Source organism: Ornithorhynchus anatinus, chromosome 2, assembly GCF_004115215.2.
Source record: "Ornithorhynchus anatinus isolate Pmale09 chromosome 2, mOrnAna1.pri.v4, whole genome shotgun sequence".
Lineage (NCBI taxonomy): Eukaryota > Metazoa > Chordata > Mammalia > Monotremata > Ornithorhynchidae > Ornithorhynchus > Ornithorhynchus anatinus.
In genome coordinates, this window is record NC_041729.1 from 45794712 (window position 1) to 45811124 (window position 16413).

General features: G+C 42.8%; 1 protein-coding gene across 1 annotated transcript in view; it reads left to right on the plus strand.

Moving 5' to 3' along the window:
- Nucleotides 1–16413, plus strand: part of CDR2 (cerebellar degeneration related protein 2) — a 29558-nt gene that overhangs the window by 8994 nt on the left and 4151 nt on the right. Inside the window, exons 2-4 of the mRNA XM_001508185.6 lie at nucleotides 1490–1602; nucleotides 14936–15084; nucleotides 15644–15808. Coding sequence (XP_001508235.1) covers nucleotides 1490–1602; nucleotides 14936–15084; nucleotides 15644–15808 — 427 coding nt within the window. The remainder of the gene's footprint in view (nucleotides 1–1489; nucleotides 1603–14935; nucleotides 15085–15643; nucleotides 15809–16413) is intronic.

Below are 16413 nucleotides of genomic sequence, written 5' to 3' on the forward strand. Positions count from 1 at the left end.
GATCTAGTTTTTTATGGTATTTAAGTGCTTGCTTTGTGCCAAGCACTGTACTAAGTGCTGAGGTAAATACGAGAGGTCCCTGTCCCACATATGGCTCACAGCCTTAATCCCCATTTTACAGATGACGTAAATGTTGCACAGAGAAGTTAAATGACTTACCTATGGCCTCACAGCAGATAAGAGGCAGAGCCAGGATTAGCATCCAGGTCCTCTGTCTCCCAGGTCTGTGCCCTTTCTCTTAAGCCACACTGCTTCCTCAACAAGCTAGACTGCTTGTTTTGTTCTGTTCTGTTTTGCTTTGCTGTCTGTCTCCCCCGTTTAGACTGTGAGCCTGTTATTGGGCAGGGATTGTCTCTACCTGTTGCCGAATTGTACATTCCAAGCGTTTAGTACAGTGCTCTGCACATAGTAAGTGCTCAGTAAATACTATCGAATGAATGAATGAACTTAGAGTTATAGCAGGGTTAAAAAGAAGAGAAAAAAAGTTGACTTGAGTGATGCACAGTGAGTTGTGAAGGAGTTAGTCACCTATCCTTTTTTCTCCTGCTGACTTAGGTATTTCAAGTGTTTACTTTCCCCGGAGGTAGGTAATTTGATGCTGGAAGCAGGAATGATTGTTTATAATATTTCTTTTCCAACTACATTACCACAACCAAATTCAAGGTTCCTCTGAAAGTTGTTGGAGGATTAACCCAGACTTCAGATCAAGCATGTGGAAAAAGAGAAAAAATGTTCTTGGGGAAAAAAATGATAAACCAGTTGTCTCCTTTCACTTGCCTTGCTTGAGAAGCAATGTGGCCTAGTGAGAAGACACATGACCTAGTGGAAAGAGCATGTGCCTGGGAGTTAGAAGATCTGGGTTCTAACTCCAGCTCTGCCACTTGTCTGCTGGGTGATCTTGGGCAAATCACTTCACTCTGTACCTCAGTTTACCTCATCTGTAAAATGGGGGTTCAGATTGTGAGCCCCCTTGGGGTAGGGACTGTTATCTGATTATCTTGTACCTACCCCAATGCTTAGTACAATACCTGGTGCATAGTAGGCACTTAACAAATCATTTAAAAAAAAGGTTGCATAGGAAGACCTACAAAACATGGACACTTTCCAAATGTCAGTGAGAGAATTCTTAAAACTAGGCCCAGTGATTTATATATCACATGGTAGTAACATAATCATTATTAATTTACTGAGTCACTCAGTATTGTGAAGTGAGCAATCTCTTCATTTTCCAAACAGCTTGCTAGAATCAGTAATGCCAAGGAAGAGCTGTGAAGAGAACACAAGCTTCCTTTCCAGCAACCTAGGCCAGTTCCAGTGTGTCTTGGTTCGTCCATAGGGTGTGGAATATGTAATTTGATATACAAATTCCTATATTTGGATTTATTTGGTGAGGCATAGAAAAAATCATTTATCATTTCCATTATTGTTGCTTTTTAAAATTTCAGTGCACTTTTCTGAAATTAAGTGAAAACATGATTTGTCTTACTAGATTTGCAGCTTGCTGCTGAGCTTGGAAAGACATTGCTGGATCGTAACACAGAACTTGAAGAATCTCTACAGCAGATGCACAAGACCAATCAGGAGCAATTACAGGAAATTGAGGTGAATTCAGTTATATTGTTAGTGTTGTGTACCACTTACATCCATCCCACTACTTAAAATACAGAAAACAAAAAGGATTGAATCCTATTTTTAGACTTTACGTTTTTGATAAGCAGTATAAATAGATGATGTTTTCAGGCTCTAGGTGAGGGCCCCTAGACTATTACTTCTTGATGGTGACCCTGGAACCCGCCAAGATCGTAACCAAATCTGTGGGATACTGGTAACTTAGATTTTTCAGCAGACAAGCACTGGTTCATTCCCTTAGTAGAAAGAGCCCAGGCTTGGGAGTCAGAGGTCATGGGTTCTAATTCTGGCTCCCCTACTCATCAGCTGTGTGACTCTGGGCAAATCACTTAACTTCTCTGTGCCTCAGTTCCCTCATCTGTAAAATGGGGATTAAGACTCTGAGCCCCATGTGGGACAACCTGATTACCTTGTATGAACTCCAGCGCTTAGAACAGTACTTTGCACATAGTAAGCACTTAACAAATACCATTGTAATTATTATTCTAGGGGGTCAAAACATGGCCTATCACATCAAAGATGGGGCATGCTGAATGTGGAGAGAAGTTGGTGAACATTCTCCCTCTCTGGGCTTTCCTCTCTGGGCTTCTGACTTCAGGCTGCTCCTTGTATGCTGATATTATCCCCACCAGAAAGGGTTGAATAGCATTGCCCTAGAGAGAAGTGTATATCTCCCTCTGTCTATCTTACAGAATTGTCCTGTGTATTCCCCTATGAGTGTGTGGGTGTGACTGAAAAAGCCAACACAGGAGCCACTGTCCCAACCACACTGGGCACACAAAAGGATTGTCCCTGTTGCATTGTTTTACTTACTGTTTGTTGCCCCGGCTGTTGTTTTCTCTCTTGCCTCCTATCTCTTTCCCTGTGAAGGCTTTGTTCAAGAAGAACTACTCACTTTTTGCTGGTAGTGTGCCATGACAGGTCTGTCCTAAGCCACTGACTCCCAGTTTTCAGCTGGGATGCAGCATTGTCCGAGGCTCTGTTTTACCGCTTCCTTAAAATTCTTCCTCTGGCCTCCTTGTCAGAAACTGAGGTACAGAGAAGTTAAGTGACTTGACCAAGGTCACCCAACAGGCAAGTGGCAGGGTTGGGATTTGAGCCCATGTCTCCCAGGCCCGTGCTTTATCCACTAGGCTGTGCTGCTTGTTATGCTGCTATTTTCCTGTATATCATTGCAAGAGGGAAAAGTAGAAAAAACTAAAAAGTAAAATGGTATGGGGGCATGAGGGGAGGGGAAAGCTACAAAAGTTATCAACAATTAGATGCCAGAGGAAGACTTGATTCCGGTGCTCCTTCACTTGTTTCTGTTTCCCAGCAAAGAAAGCAAAAGAAATCTGAAGCCTGAGAACTTTATAAATTGAAATGAAGTAGCCAAAATATTTGGGTTTTATGACATATTATACTATTCATGGATTAACTGTACAATACATAATTCCCTGTCTTTGTTATATTCTTGGTGCTCTATTCATCCCATTTCTGGTGAATTACTTTTTCATGAAATGATCATTTGCAATTTGGTATAGAACAGTTAAAGTAATGAAAGGATGCTTGACAAATGCTCTAGTTTTCTGTGTAAAGCATAATACTCTCAATGTACCCTGCCTTGTACTTGCTGCTACCTGAGCAGACCAGTTATTTGAAAACCCTTGCCCCGCCAGTTGATTAACAAAGGTATTAGTCATGAAAATAATCATGCACCCTGTCCTTTTAGGAAAACCTGCCTTTGCCTTAAAGTCAGGATTATTGATTTGTCAGAGTTAAACCAGAAATAGTTTCTCAGTGTAGAACTTGGGCTCATGGGTGATAATACAGAATGGGTAGAGAAACTTAGAAACTTCAGGATAAATATTTAAGCACATCTCAGATACAAGTGACTTTGAACTGCATTATGCTGAGGACTAAAGTGACTCTTATAACACAAATGAGACCAAAACAAATTTAATGCCATGAAGGGTAGAATACATATACTGTGAGCCTCATACAGGAGAGGGACTGTGTCCAACCTGAGCTTAGTACAGTACTTGATGCGTAGTAATTCCTTAACTATTATTATTAGTGCACCCCAAATATCTCTTTTTTTAAAATCCCAGTCATGATTTTCAAAGTACATCCATCAGAGTTCCCCAATAATCCCTTTCTCAATAAACTATCTGAGCACCGTTTATGGCTTGCTGTGAACATGCTTCAAAAGCTATTGTGTAAGTATCTGGATTCAGAAACCCAAGCCAAAAACACCAAGTGCTATTTTAACCTGTGCCACAATGAAGATTACAGAACATTCTGTTCACTAAGATTAATTTAATGAAGCTCAAAGTGCTTGCCAGACATCTGAAAGTGAAGAAAAGCCAAATACAGTATTAAAAAATAGGTCTTAACTTAAAAGGCCAGTCTCTTCGTACCTGAATGTTAATTTAGATGCATATTCTAGTTTACCTCTTTCTGTTAGTTTAGCAGTGTAAATGGTGGTTAGGGAAAAAAGGCCATTTGGTATTTGTCCCTCTGCCTCCAGTTGATTTAAAATTCCTTTCCTAAACATTATATCTGAGGAATTTCATGTAACACATGGCTCCCCAAGAATTTCTGGAGATTAAGTACTTTAAAACATTATTTTTAATTAATGGCATGTATTAAATACTTACTGTGTGCGAATAGCTGAGGTAGATTCCAGGCTAACAGGGTCACAGTCCCTATAGAGACTTTTCAAGTTCTGTGGTATGATCCAGCAATGTCCTTCCAAGCTCACAATTTATCATATTCCTATTTAACGGATAAGGAAAGTGAGTCCCAGAGAGGCAAAGTGACTTGCCCGAGGTCACCCAGCTGGCCAGTAGCAGAGCTGGAATTAGAACCCTGTTCTTCTGACTCATTCAGTCAATTAATGGTATTTGTTGAGCACTTTCAGGGTCCAGAACTGTATTGTTTTTGGAGTTGGTAGACACATGTCCTGCCACCAAGGAGCTCACAGTCTAGGGACTCCTAATCCCATGCTCTTTCCTCTAAACTTTGCTGCATCTACTGTGGTCATTTATATTTAGAAAAAGATGTCTTTTAGGGATGTTTGATAATACATCCATAGCAAACTGGATGCAAGGAAGGCAACCATAACATACTTCTCCAAGTATGGTTTAGCCCCTGTTGAAAACAGAACATCGGTCTTGATGGACAGTAGGTCTAATGCAGAAAGGGGATTTATCTTCTTCAGTAAAGCCATCAATTTAGCTTATTCATTCATTCATTCAATAGTATTTATTGAGCGCTTACTATGTGCAGAGCACTGTACTAAACGCTTGGAATGTACAGATCGGTAACAGATAGGAACAGTCCCTGCCCTTTGATGGGCTTACAGTCTAATCGGCGGAGACGGACAGACAAGAACAACAGCAATAGATAGAATCAAGGGGATGAACATCTCATTACAACAATAGCAAATAAATAGAATTAAGGCGATGTATATTTCATTAACAAAATAAATAGGGTAATGAAAATATATACAGTTGAGCAGACGAGTACAGTGCTGAGGGGATGGGAAGGGAGAGGGGGAGGAGCAGAGGGAAATGAGGGGAAAAGAGGGTTTAGCTGCGGAGAGGTGAAGGGGGGCGGTAGAGGGAGTAGAGGGCGAAGGGGAGCTCAGTCTGGGAAGGCCTCTTGGAGGAGGTGAGCTGTAAGTAGGGTTTTGAAGAGGGGAAGAGAATGAGTTTGGTGGAGGTGAGGAGGGAGGGTGTTCCAGGACCGCGGGAGGGCGTGGCCCAGGGGTCGACGACGGGATAGGCGAGAACGGGGGACGGTGAGGAGGTGGGTGGCAGAGGAGCGGAGCGTGCGGGGTGGGCAGTGGAAAGAGAGAAGGGAGGAGAGGTAGGAGGGGGCAAGGTGATGGAGAGCCTTGAAGCCCAGAGTGAGAAGACTTTGTTTTGCGTGGAGGTTGACAGGCAACCACTGGAGGTTTTTAAGAAGGGGAGTGACATGCCCAGAGCGTTTCTTCAGGAAGATGAGCCGGGCAGCGGAGTGAAGAATAGACTGGAGCGAGGAGAGAGAGGAGGAAGGGAGATCAGAGAGCAGGCTGACACAGTAATCTAGCCAGGATATTACGAGAGCCCGTAACAGTAAGATAGCCGTTTGAGTGGAGAGGAAAGGGCGGATCTTGGGTATATTATAAAGGTGAGACCGGCAGGTTTTGGTGACGGATCGGATGTGTGGGGTGAATGAGAGAGCCGAGTTGAAGATGACACCGAGGTTGCAGGCCTGAGAGATGGGAAGGATGGTCGTACCGTCCACGGTGTTAGGGAAGTCAGGGAGAGGACAGGCCTTGGGAGGGAAGATGAGGAGCTCAGTTTTGGCCATGTTGAGTTTTAGGTGGTGGGCAGACATCCAGGTAGAGATGTCTTGGAGGCAGGAGGAGATACGAGCCTGAAGGGAGGTGGAGAGGACAGGGCAGAGATGTAGATCTGTGTGTCATCTGCATAGAGGTGATAGTTGAAGCTGTGAGAGCGAATGAGTGCACCGAGGGAGTGAGTGTAGATGGAGAACAGAAGAGGGCCAAGAACTGACCCATGGGGAACCCCAACAGTTAGAGAATGGGAGGGGGGAGGAGGAGCCTGCGAAGGAGACCGAGAATGACTGGCCAGAGAGATAAGAGAACCGGGAAAGGACGGAGTCCCTGACGCCAAGCTGAGATAAGGTGTGGAGGAGGAGGGGATGGTGGACAGTGTCAAAGGCAGCTGAGAGGTCAAGGAGGATTAGAATAGAGTAGGAGCCATTGGATTTGGCAAGAAGGAGGTCATGGGAGACCTTAGAGAGAGCAGTTTCAGTAGAGTGGAGGGGACGGAAGCCAGATTGGAAGGGGTCCAGGAGAGAATGGGAGTTAAGGAATTGTAAGCAGCAAGTGTAGACGACTCGTTCTAGGATCTTGGAAAAGAAGGGTAGTAGGGAGATAGGGTGGTAACTGGAAGGGGAAATGGGGTCGAGAGAGGGGTTTTTTAGGATGGGGGAGACATGGACATGTTTGAAGGCAGAGGGGAAGAAGCCATTGGAGAGTTGAGTGGTTAAAGATAGAAGTTGAGGGGAGGAGGGCAGGGGCAATGGTTTTTATAATTGGGTCCGAGGCACAGGTGGAGGGGGTGGCACTTGCAAGGAGGGAGGAGATCTCCTCTGAGGATACTGCAGGGAAGGATGGGAAAGTAGGGGAGAGGGTTGGGGGGGAGGCAAGGGGAGAGAGGTGACTTTGGGGAGTTCAGACCTGATTGTGTTAATTTTCGTGATGAAGTAGGTGACCAGATCATTGGGGGTGAGGGATGGGGGAGGGGGAGGAACAGGGGGCCTAAGGAGAGAGTTAAAGTTCTGGAATAATTGGCGGGGGTGATGGGCATGGGTGTCGATGAGGGAGGAGAAACATCAGCACCATGTAAACATTTTTCAACTTAAACAACAAATTCAACTTGCTAACTACTCAAGTGACAGGAGGCAGTGGAGACCATTGGCAGATGTGGCAGAAGCAGCAGCTGGTTAGGAGAGCTGGGAAAGAAAAGGCAGGAAGACTGGGGAGAGATCCAGTCACTGAAGTGTGCTCGATCAGCCTCTCCCTCACCCCTTTCACTCCTGCACCCCTCTCCCTGGTCTGTCTGCCATTCCTCTGGGGAAGCAGCTGGATCGAAAATTCCTGATAAGCAGTAGCTGTGTTAACATTGTTGGATAATTAGAGGGAGTGTTACGTATTGCTTACAGGTGCCGGAGTGTCTGCTACACAATTGCTGTATTATTGGTTAAGTTGTTTATCACGGCTTTATTTTCCTTATCTATAAAAGGTGGGTAATTGGACTAGTCACAGGTTCTGAGGTAGAGCACAAATAAATTTTTACTTGTCACAGTGAGAAATTTCAAGTTCTCAGGTTGTAGAAAGTTCAACTTTACTTTAGAAAGTCTGGCTACAGAGGGAGCTAAGGATCTGCATTTGATGGTGAAAGGCCTTGGTTTTGACCCTTTACAGCCCTAAGAACAGCCTAGCTTTCCTCAGCTTTGGATGGAGTCTTCTAGCTCAAACCTCAGGACAACATAACAAAAAAACCTCAACAAACTTAACATGTCCAGAAGAGAATGCCTCATCTTCCCACCCAAACCCTCTCCTCTTGCTGCTTTCCCCATCATTGTTGACAGCATCATCATTATCCTCTCTGTCTCACAAGCCTGCAACCGAGGCATTATCCTTGACTCGTCTGCATCTTTCACTCAGTCACCAAATACTGTCACATGTATATTCAAAACATCTCTAGATCCTGCGCATTCCTTTACATCCAAAATGCTACCACTCAGGTCCAAGCACTTGTCCTATCCCATTTCAACTACTGCATCAGCCTCCTCACTGACTTTCCTGCCAATCAACCTCTCCAGTCCATACTTCACTCTGCTGAATTATTTTTCTACAAAATCAGTCTGTCCACATCTCCCCCATCCTCAAAACCTCCAGTGGTTGTCCATCCATCTCTGCATCAAACAGTAATTCCTTATCGTCAGCATTCTCCCTCCTTCTTATCCTCATCCCATTCCCATTGCAAACCCAACCACTCACTTTGCCTCCAACTCATCTCTTAATAATGTTGGTATTTGTTAAGCGCTTACTATGTGCAGAGCACTGTTCTGCACCTATCATCACCTATCCATCTGTCAGTGCTTAGGGGGTAACCTTTGATACTCACTCCACCCCACCTCCAAGCCCTTATCATACATATCCTTTGACTCTGTTGCCACTTGTAATTTATTTTAATGCCTATGTCTCCAACTAGATTGGAAGCTCAAGGGGAGAGATCATATCTTCCAAATCTTTCCCAAGGACTTAGTAGAGTGCTCTGCATAGAGGAAGTGCTCATTAAATATGATTGATTAACATAAGCTTTTATTTAAGGAATTGCAAAAGAATGAGCCTGAAGGAAACTAAATTATACTCTTAATAGTGGCTTCTTATCCAAACTGGGCAAAAACAAGAGCAAGGAGTAACTCAGCAATCCTAGAAGTGGCGCACGACTATGGAAATTAATCAGAGAATTTCCTACATCAGTGAAGGTCCAGGAGAGCCACACAATTACCTCTGTGGGATTGGGCATTGCAGGAACCCTCTCTTTCCCATCCGACACCAGGGCCAGACCAGCGGGAATGACCTGTTTGCCCACTTCATCTGAAATCCTTCCAGGCTGGCTGGTGGAATGCTCCAGAAACGCTGTATGGCTGTGTAAATCTCACAGGCCTGGACTGTATTGCTACCACACTGCTTTCAAACCTTCATCATTCCTCTTTTCCCTCCCCCCTCTCTTGGAACCATCCCCTCAATTACTCTGCTCTGTTTGCCTGCCCTTCTCCCCCACCCCAAAAAAACAAAACCAAAAATGAAAAATTGGGGCCCTTGCTCACAGGATTTGTAGTGCCCAATTTGGAGGGTGGAGTGAAGTTAAAAAAAAAAAAATTCCAACGAAGTTGGTCACAGCTCTCTTGGCAGTTAAATGTTTCTGAGATCAGCCCAGTTAGTTACCTAGGATATTATTTTTGGTCTTGCGGTTACATCCTTCAGAACAATTTCTTGCCTATCTGATCTTCTTGAAATGTCGATATCTGAACCTCTTGCTTTTTCAGAAGAGTTCAGGAGAAGTCTAACTATGAGGGATGAGGAAGAGGTGCGAAGGAGTCTTTTATGGAGCACATTCATATTTTGTAAATTATCCAAGTACCCAAATATCTTGGGTTTTTACTGACAGCCAGAAGCTACAGTAGCCAATCCAAAATCTGTACTTTTATATGTAAACTCTTTAGCAACACTGTAAATCAAATAATTAGTGTGTCGATAAAGACAATATATGTACTTCCTACTTAATTAGTGACAACCAGAAGAGATCTAAAGTTTACTTTTAGGAACCCCTGGTCATAACTTGATTGCAGTAGACACTATCCTAAGAAAAGCTAGTTTTATGTGGTTCACATTCAAGGAACAAGAAATTAAGACAGTTTAAAAGTAGAATTGAGAGGGTACTTTTTACTTATTTGTGATGTGGCTGGCTATCCAGGGCTCTTGTTTTCCCAGTGCTTAGACCGGTGCTTGGCACCTAGTAAACACTTAACAAATGCCATCATTATTTCTTTCTTATTACCTGTCTTTTCACCATTTCTGTGTTCATTAGCACTCCTGTGGGCAAACAGAGGAAGGGAAAGGAGGTGAAATTGAAATCAATCCCTTTTGCTATTACTAGCTTTAAGAGAGTATGGTGTGGGGAAAATGTTGGCTGCAATGAGGTTTTTGGATTATCTAAGGATTTCAGCTATTCCCGTCCCCCACTGTATCAGGAAATGTGTGTGTGTGTGCTCACACATGCATGTGTACTTGTCCTTCATGCTCAACAAAGGTGGAAGGTGGAATTCATCTTGGCATGGGTCTGTGACTGAAAAGGTTTTGCAGAACCAGAAGTCAGCCTCATCCACTGTATTTTCCTCCTTCCTTGCTACAATTCCACCTCTCCTCCATTCAGCAATACTGTTTGTTCTCCCTCATTGACCCCCATGCTCTTACTATTCCAGATATCTGAATCCCTCAGTACTGTATCTCATTTTCTTGTCCCTGGGCAACTACTTTAATAAAATTCAAAGTTAACGCCAAGGTTACAGGCTTGTGAGACAGGAAGGATGGTGGTGCTGTCTACAGTAAAGGGAAAGTCAAGGGAGGGACAGGGTTTGGGAGGGAAGATAAGGAGTTCTGTTTTGACATGTTAAGCTTGAGGTGCAGGCAGGACATTCAAGTACATATGTCTTGAAGGCAGGAGGAAATGTGAGACTGCAGAGAGGGAGAGAGATCAGGGCTGGAGATGTAGATTTGGGAATCCTCCACATAGAGGTCGTAGTTGAAACCATGTGAGCAAATGAGTTCTCCAAGGGAGTGGGTGTAGATGGAGAATAGAAGGGGGCTCAGAACTGAGCTTTGAGGGACACCCACAATTAGGGGGTGGAAGAGGAGGAGTCTGCGAAAGAAACTGAGAATCAGTGGCTGGAGAGATATGAGGAGAACCAGGAGAGGAGAGTGTCAGTGAAGCTGAGGTTGGATAATGTTTCCAGGAGACGGGAGTGGTCAACAGTGTCAAAGGAAGCTGAGAGGTGGAGGATGGCATAGAGGAGATCATTGGTGAGCTTTGAGAGGGCAGTTTCTGTAAAGTGAATGGGCAGAAGCAGTTGATTTAACTGTGGGTTAGTGGTAGGAGATTGAAGGGATAGGGGAGTGAGCGAGTTGAGTACAGAAGAGAAGGTAGTGTTGAGAGCATCAGTTTGGTTATCAAGGGATGACCAACTACCTTAGTTTGGGTCTGGAGACTGAATGAGTTATTGAAGCAGCATGGCTCAGTGGCAAGAGCCCAGACTTGGGAGTCAGAGGTCGTGGTTTCTAATCCCAGCTCTGCCACTTGCCAGCTGTGTGGCTTTGGGCAAGTCACTTCACTTATCTGTGCCTCAGTTACCTCATCTGTAAAATGGGGATTAAGATTGTGAGCCCCATATAGGCTTAGAACAGTGCTTGGCACATAGTAACCGCTTAACAAATACCAACATTATTATGGGGAATGATGAATTGAGAAAATTGGATGGGGTCAAAAGATGGGAAACTTTTCTGGAAGAACAGCACAGATTGCTGGAAGGAAGTGTGTGGGAGAGAAGGCAGGTGAGGAGATTGTGGTCAGATAGAGGGATTGCAGAGTTGGTGGTAGATTGTGCAGTGGCTAGAGATGATGATAGAGTGTGTGTCCAAGTTGGGGAATGGGCAAGTTGGGGTGGAGCAGGAGGTCAGTGGGATTGAGGGACAGAAAGCGGGCAGCAGATATTGTCAAGAATATCAATATGAGTATTAAAGTCCCCAAGGATCAATGTAGGGATGGATAGAAGGAATGTGAGAAAGGGACCAAAATGGTTTACCTCCTTTCCCAACTAAATTTTTTTTTCCCAGTTTTTAGTACAGCTCTCTGCACACAGTAAGCACTTAATACTTTTACTACTATAGTTGTTGTGCTGTGCCCTTTAAAGAATTGGAAAGATACCTTGGTCCTAAAAAAGAAAAAGCAAGGAATCAAGTTATTTTAAGGTAGACTTTAAACACAAATAAACAAGTTCTACCTTCCCTCCAAAAACTACCCCAGGAAGTCAAGTCCCCAAATATATTTTGGAAATTTTTTAGGTGGAGGTGATCCAGATTATTTTGCTGCATAGAGTTAACAGCATAACAGAAAATGTGGTAAGCTTTATATTGGCCATTCTATTCCTTTTCTTAGGAGCTATCAACTGATCAGTCATTTACTGAGCACAATGTGCAGAGCACCATACTAAGCATTTGGGAGAGTACAATTAGAACAGTGCTTGGCCCATATTAAGTGCTTGAAAATACCCTCATTATTATTACAACAGATTTGTAGACATGTTCTCTGCCCACAAGGAGCTTACAATCTAGAAATAAGTGACTCTTTCCCATTCCTTTGCCCTATTGTACAAACAAACCAGTGCATAAATGCAATCTTAAGTTATTTTTCTACTAAAGTGCCTCTTCACTCTAAAATGTTAGCAATTTAAAACCTTCATGACAGTCTGAACCTTGTACCTTCTTCAGTCAAGGCAGCTATCAATTGCAAACTCTAGTAGAGATAAATATGAGCACATAAACTTCCACTTTCTAACTTGTTGATATGTTTGCTAATCAGAAGAGGAAAGACCTAGACATTCTTCCTCCTATTTTTCACTGTCTTGTTCAATCATTACTTCTGATTCAGCCCTTATTATGTATGTGCAAATGAGTGTGCTCCTACTTAGAAGAGTACAATACAACAGTTAGCAGTCTGCCCACAACAGAAAGCTAGTCTTCCTCTCTGTGGTCACTGAGAAGAAATAGTCTGCAGTCCCTTCTGGAGAAAGCCATCTTTTTTCTTGGGATTTATTTGTCCATTATATGTCATCACAATTAGCAACACTTTTTAAGGGTTAAATGTGTTTTGATAAGTGTTCAGTAAGACAAATTGAGCACTCATGTTTCTGCACCCTGTCTGCCCAGCAGGCTAATGGGGTGGGATAAAGTTATCTTTAAGGCCCTTTTCATGTTTATGGATTTTAGGGTCTGGCTGGAACCCTCATTATGAGATCTGTTGTCACGAGTGTTCAAAGAAGTGATCAAACACTCCTGGTTGAACACAGGCAACAACCAATGCAAGCTCCTTTTTAGACTGTGAGGCCCATGTTTCCAGTGCTTGATATAATAGGCAGTTAACAAATGCCGTAATAATAGCAAAGATCCTAATTAAATAGACCTTGGACCACTGGATAGGTGTCTGGGAGACAGAGAAGAAACACACCATCTCCATTGTCTGCCAGCCCTACTGATAGAAAAACTTGATTAACTTTAAGGATGTTTCAGCAGGCTAGTCTACTAATATGTGGGATCAATCACTGTGCTCTGCATACAGAGTGTGCTCAAATACCATTGATGAGGGGGTAGCTTCCTGCCTTGCCGGTCTCCGCCCACCTATATGAACACCAAATAGTTGTCTATTGTTATATTGCACTCTCCCAAGTGCTTAGTACAGTGCTCTGCACACAGTAAGGGCTCAATAAGTACGACTGACTGACCGACTGGTTGGCCTTCTCTCAGTTCAGCTGTACAGTTAAAGATTACAGTCAAGGTGGCTCAATTTACCCATAATTGCATGAGTATTTGTTGCAGAAACTGTAAATTATTTACTCTCAAATTCCTTGTGCATTGGAGAGAGTACACTAGAAACAGGTATGATAAAATGAAACTGAAAAAAGGGCTGTCTAAACCAGATTTTTCCCTAGATTTTTCCTGTTACAAAGTCTGTGTACTGTCTGGAGCCTGGAACAGGATCTTAATTTAAAAAAAGCTGTGACTGCATTTTCCCATTAGTTACTGTGGAGCTGACCACAGTACCCAATTAATGATAAGCTTCTTTTCTAGCTTTCTAGCTTATCTTCTCTACTGAAAAGTCTAAGGGGATAAAGGAGAAGTTAAAAAAAAAAAAAGTGTGATTGTGAGGTCTAATAGTGGCCTTTAATTGCTATGGTCAATTCAACTGTAAAAATTGAACCCTGATTCTCCAAGATCTTTTGTATAAAACACCCAGGTGAGGTGAGAGTATGGTTGGGAAGAAAATTGGAGTAAGGCAGCCTTGCAAATATAAGCTTTTTTAAAAAAAGATTCACTTCTGCAAACATCTTTACCAGACTGCGAAGTTTGCACCAGTCTTACATTGGCTTCTTACGAAAACCCAGAAAAAGCAAAGTTCAATTGTGTTGTTTTTTTTTAAAGACTATTTAGTTTTCTTTGTTAGTGGTGTTTCCTGTATATTATACTGCTTACAGTATGTCATAACCCAAGACCGTGAAGCCATAGATGGGATAAGGAATGTGTCCCATTTGCTTATATTATAGCTTCCCCAGCCCATAGTTGGTTTGGCATATAGAAAGCACTTAATTCATAATTATATGTATTTTTTTCTTAGCGAACTAAATGCAAGTCACAGTTTCATTTTTTACTTTGTTTAGAGCACTTGAGTAAACATGTGTTTCAAATGGAAAGTATGCTAATCTGTTTTACAATATCCTAACTCTCTGAAATGAATAGGTTGTCCAAGGTGACTTCAGTGTTAAGGCTTAAAGATGGTGTCAGTACCCTTGGGTTGAGAATATTTTAACCTCAGACATTCTGAAATCTGTCTTAAAACCACTAAAATAGCTAACCTGGTGTTTCTCACAAAAAGCGGATTAATTTGAGAACATTTCACACAGACTTAAAGTAAGAGTGGGGGGAGGGCTTTACCTTACCATTAAGCTGAAATGTTTCTTTGTGACTCTTTTTTTCGGTTACTTTAAGGCCTGAATATTGGATTTTCAGACTTAAGTCACACTAGAACCCTCCAACCAGGCCTTTTGTGCCTGCTGTCCATGAGAAATTCATTCCTTTTAGTCAGGTTTTCATAGCTGACACTTAATCCAACTACGTAATGGTGTCATTTGGAGAGGTCTGTTTGGCTTTTTGTGTGTGTGAGGTAAAATGGTGTCTAGCGATCATTTTGCATAAAGTTACTCTTCTGGAATTGGAATTTCCTTCTCAGGTAACAAGTTTTGGGATGGGTCAAAGGTAGTATGCCCATCAGAGTTCATTCCCATTCACAAATGGCCATTTGTATTTGACAGATGGTAATGATAAAACTGTGGTATCATACCTGTTTAGTCAGTCTTATCTATTGAGTGCTTATGGTTTAGTGTCTAATCTAGTCATGTCATTCTTCTACAGCACTTGACCAAGCAAGTGGATCTCCTTCGGCACATGAATGAGCAGCATGCGAAAGTGTATGAGCAACTGGATATCACAGCAAGGGAACTGGAAGAGACTAATCTAAAGCTTGTTTCAGACAGTAAGGCTTCTCAGCATAAGATTCTGAGGTAAAGTTTTTCCAATTCATCCAAAAATGACAACTGAGAACCCATTTGTAACTGTGATGGGAACTCTGCAGGCTTTAAATACTTAAAAGGCCGGGGCACTGGTACAGTGGTTTTGCGGTGATGTGATATAGTTCTTGCTTATGTCTTTGAGAGCAGAAGCAGTCTGGCCTAGTGGATAACCCTGAGCCTGGCAGCCAGGGGACCTGAGTTCTAATTCTGGCTCTGCCACTTGTATGCTGTGACTTTGGGCAAGTCACTTCACTTCTCTATACCTTAGTTTCCTCAACTGCAAAATGGGGATTCAGTACCTAACCTCCATCCTAGATTGTGATCCCCATGAAGGACAGGGACTAAATCTGGCCTAACTAGTTTATACCAACACTTAGAACAATGCTTGACACATTGTAAGCACTTACCATTTAAAAAGAAAATAGGTTCAGCAGAAGACATTTCAAGTTAAGAAATCTGAGCTTGACTGGATAGCGTTAATCTGCCATCACTGGCCATGCCCTAAATTTAATGTGACAGGCTTTAAGTGGTTTATATCCCATCCTTCCAGTCTGACAGAGACTATCGAATGCCTACAAACCCATGTTGATGACCTCCAGAGGCAAGTGGAGGAGCTGAAGACGTCAAGCCGAAGCAAGGGAAGTCAGGAGAGATGTGAGCTACCCAAGTCGACGCGCAGCTTTTCATGCCTGAAGGAATTATATGACCTACGCAAGTAAGACACTCTCCCTTATGCTGAAATTTCAAAGCTGGCAAATTTTTCACTTGCCTGGCACATTCACTCTTCCAGCAGAAGTGATAGCTTTCAAATATGCACACTAAGACCTGGCATCAGGGCACTTGAACCGGGATATTGTACTCTCCCAAGGGGTTAGTACAGTGCTCTGAACACAGTAAGCACTCAATAAGTACGGTTGAGTGACTAGCTTAACCAAACTAGACCCTGAATTTATCACATTGCCAATGGGCAGAGATTTTTTTGTACTGTCAGTGCCATGAAATTTTACCCCTGTGAACATCCACGAGGGAGTTTTGGCTTCATTTTGCAGGTGGCAAGTCTATTTCAGATTTCTTAAGGTATCGTATCAGCTCCCAATTAAAAAGTTCTATTGACTTCGAATATTAGAAAATGAAATCCTTGGTAAGCTTTATACAAATAAATCTGTTCTTACTGAGGTGGACTGTTTAAACTGGCCCTCTTGTTCCAAGTTGCTCCCTTGGTGAATAAGCCACAAGAGTAGCAGTGTTTCCAACTGAAATGCTGCTGGTCTTTACCTGACATTCTGCTACACGAAGCTTCATTACCACTTGAAGAGTGCT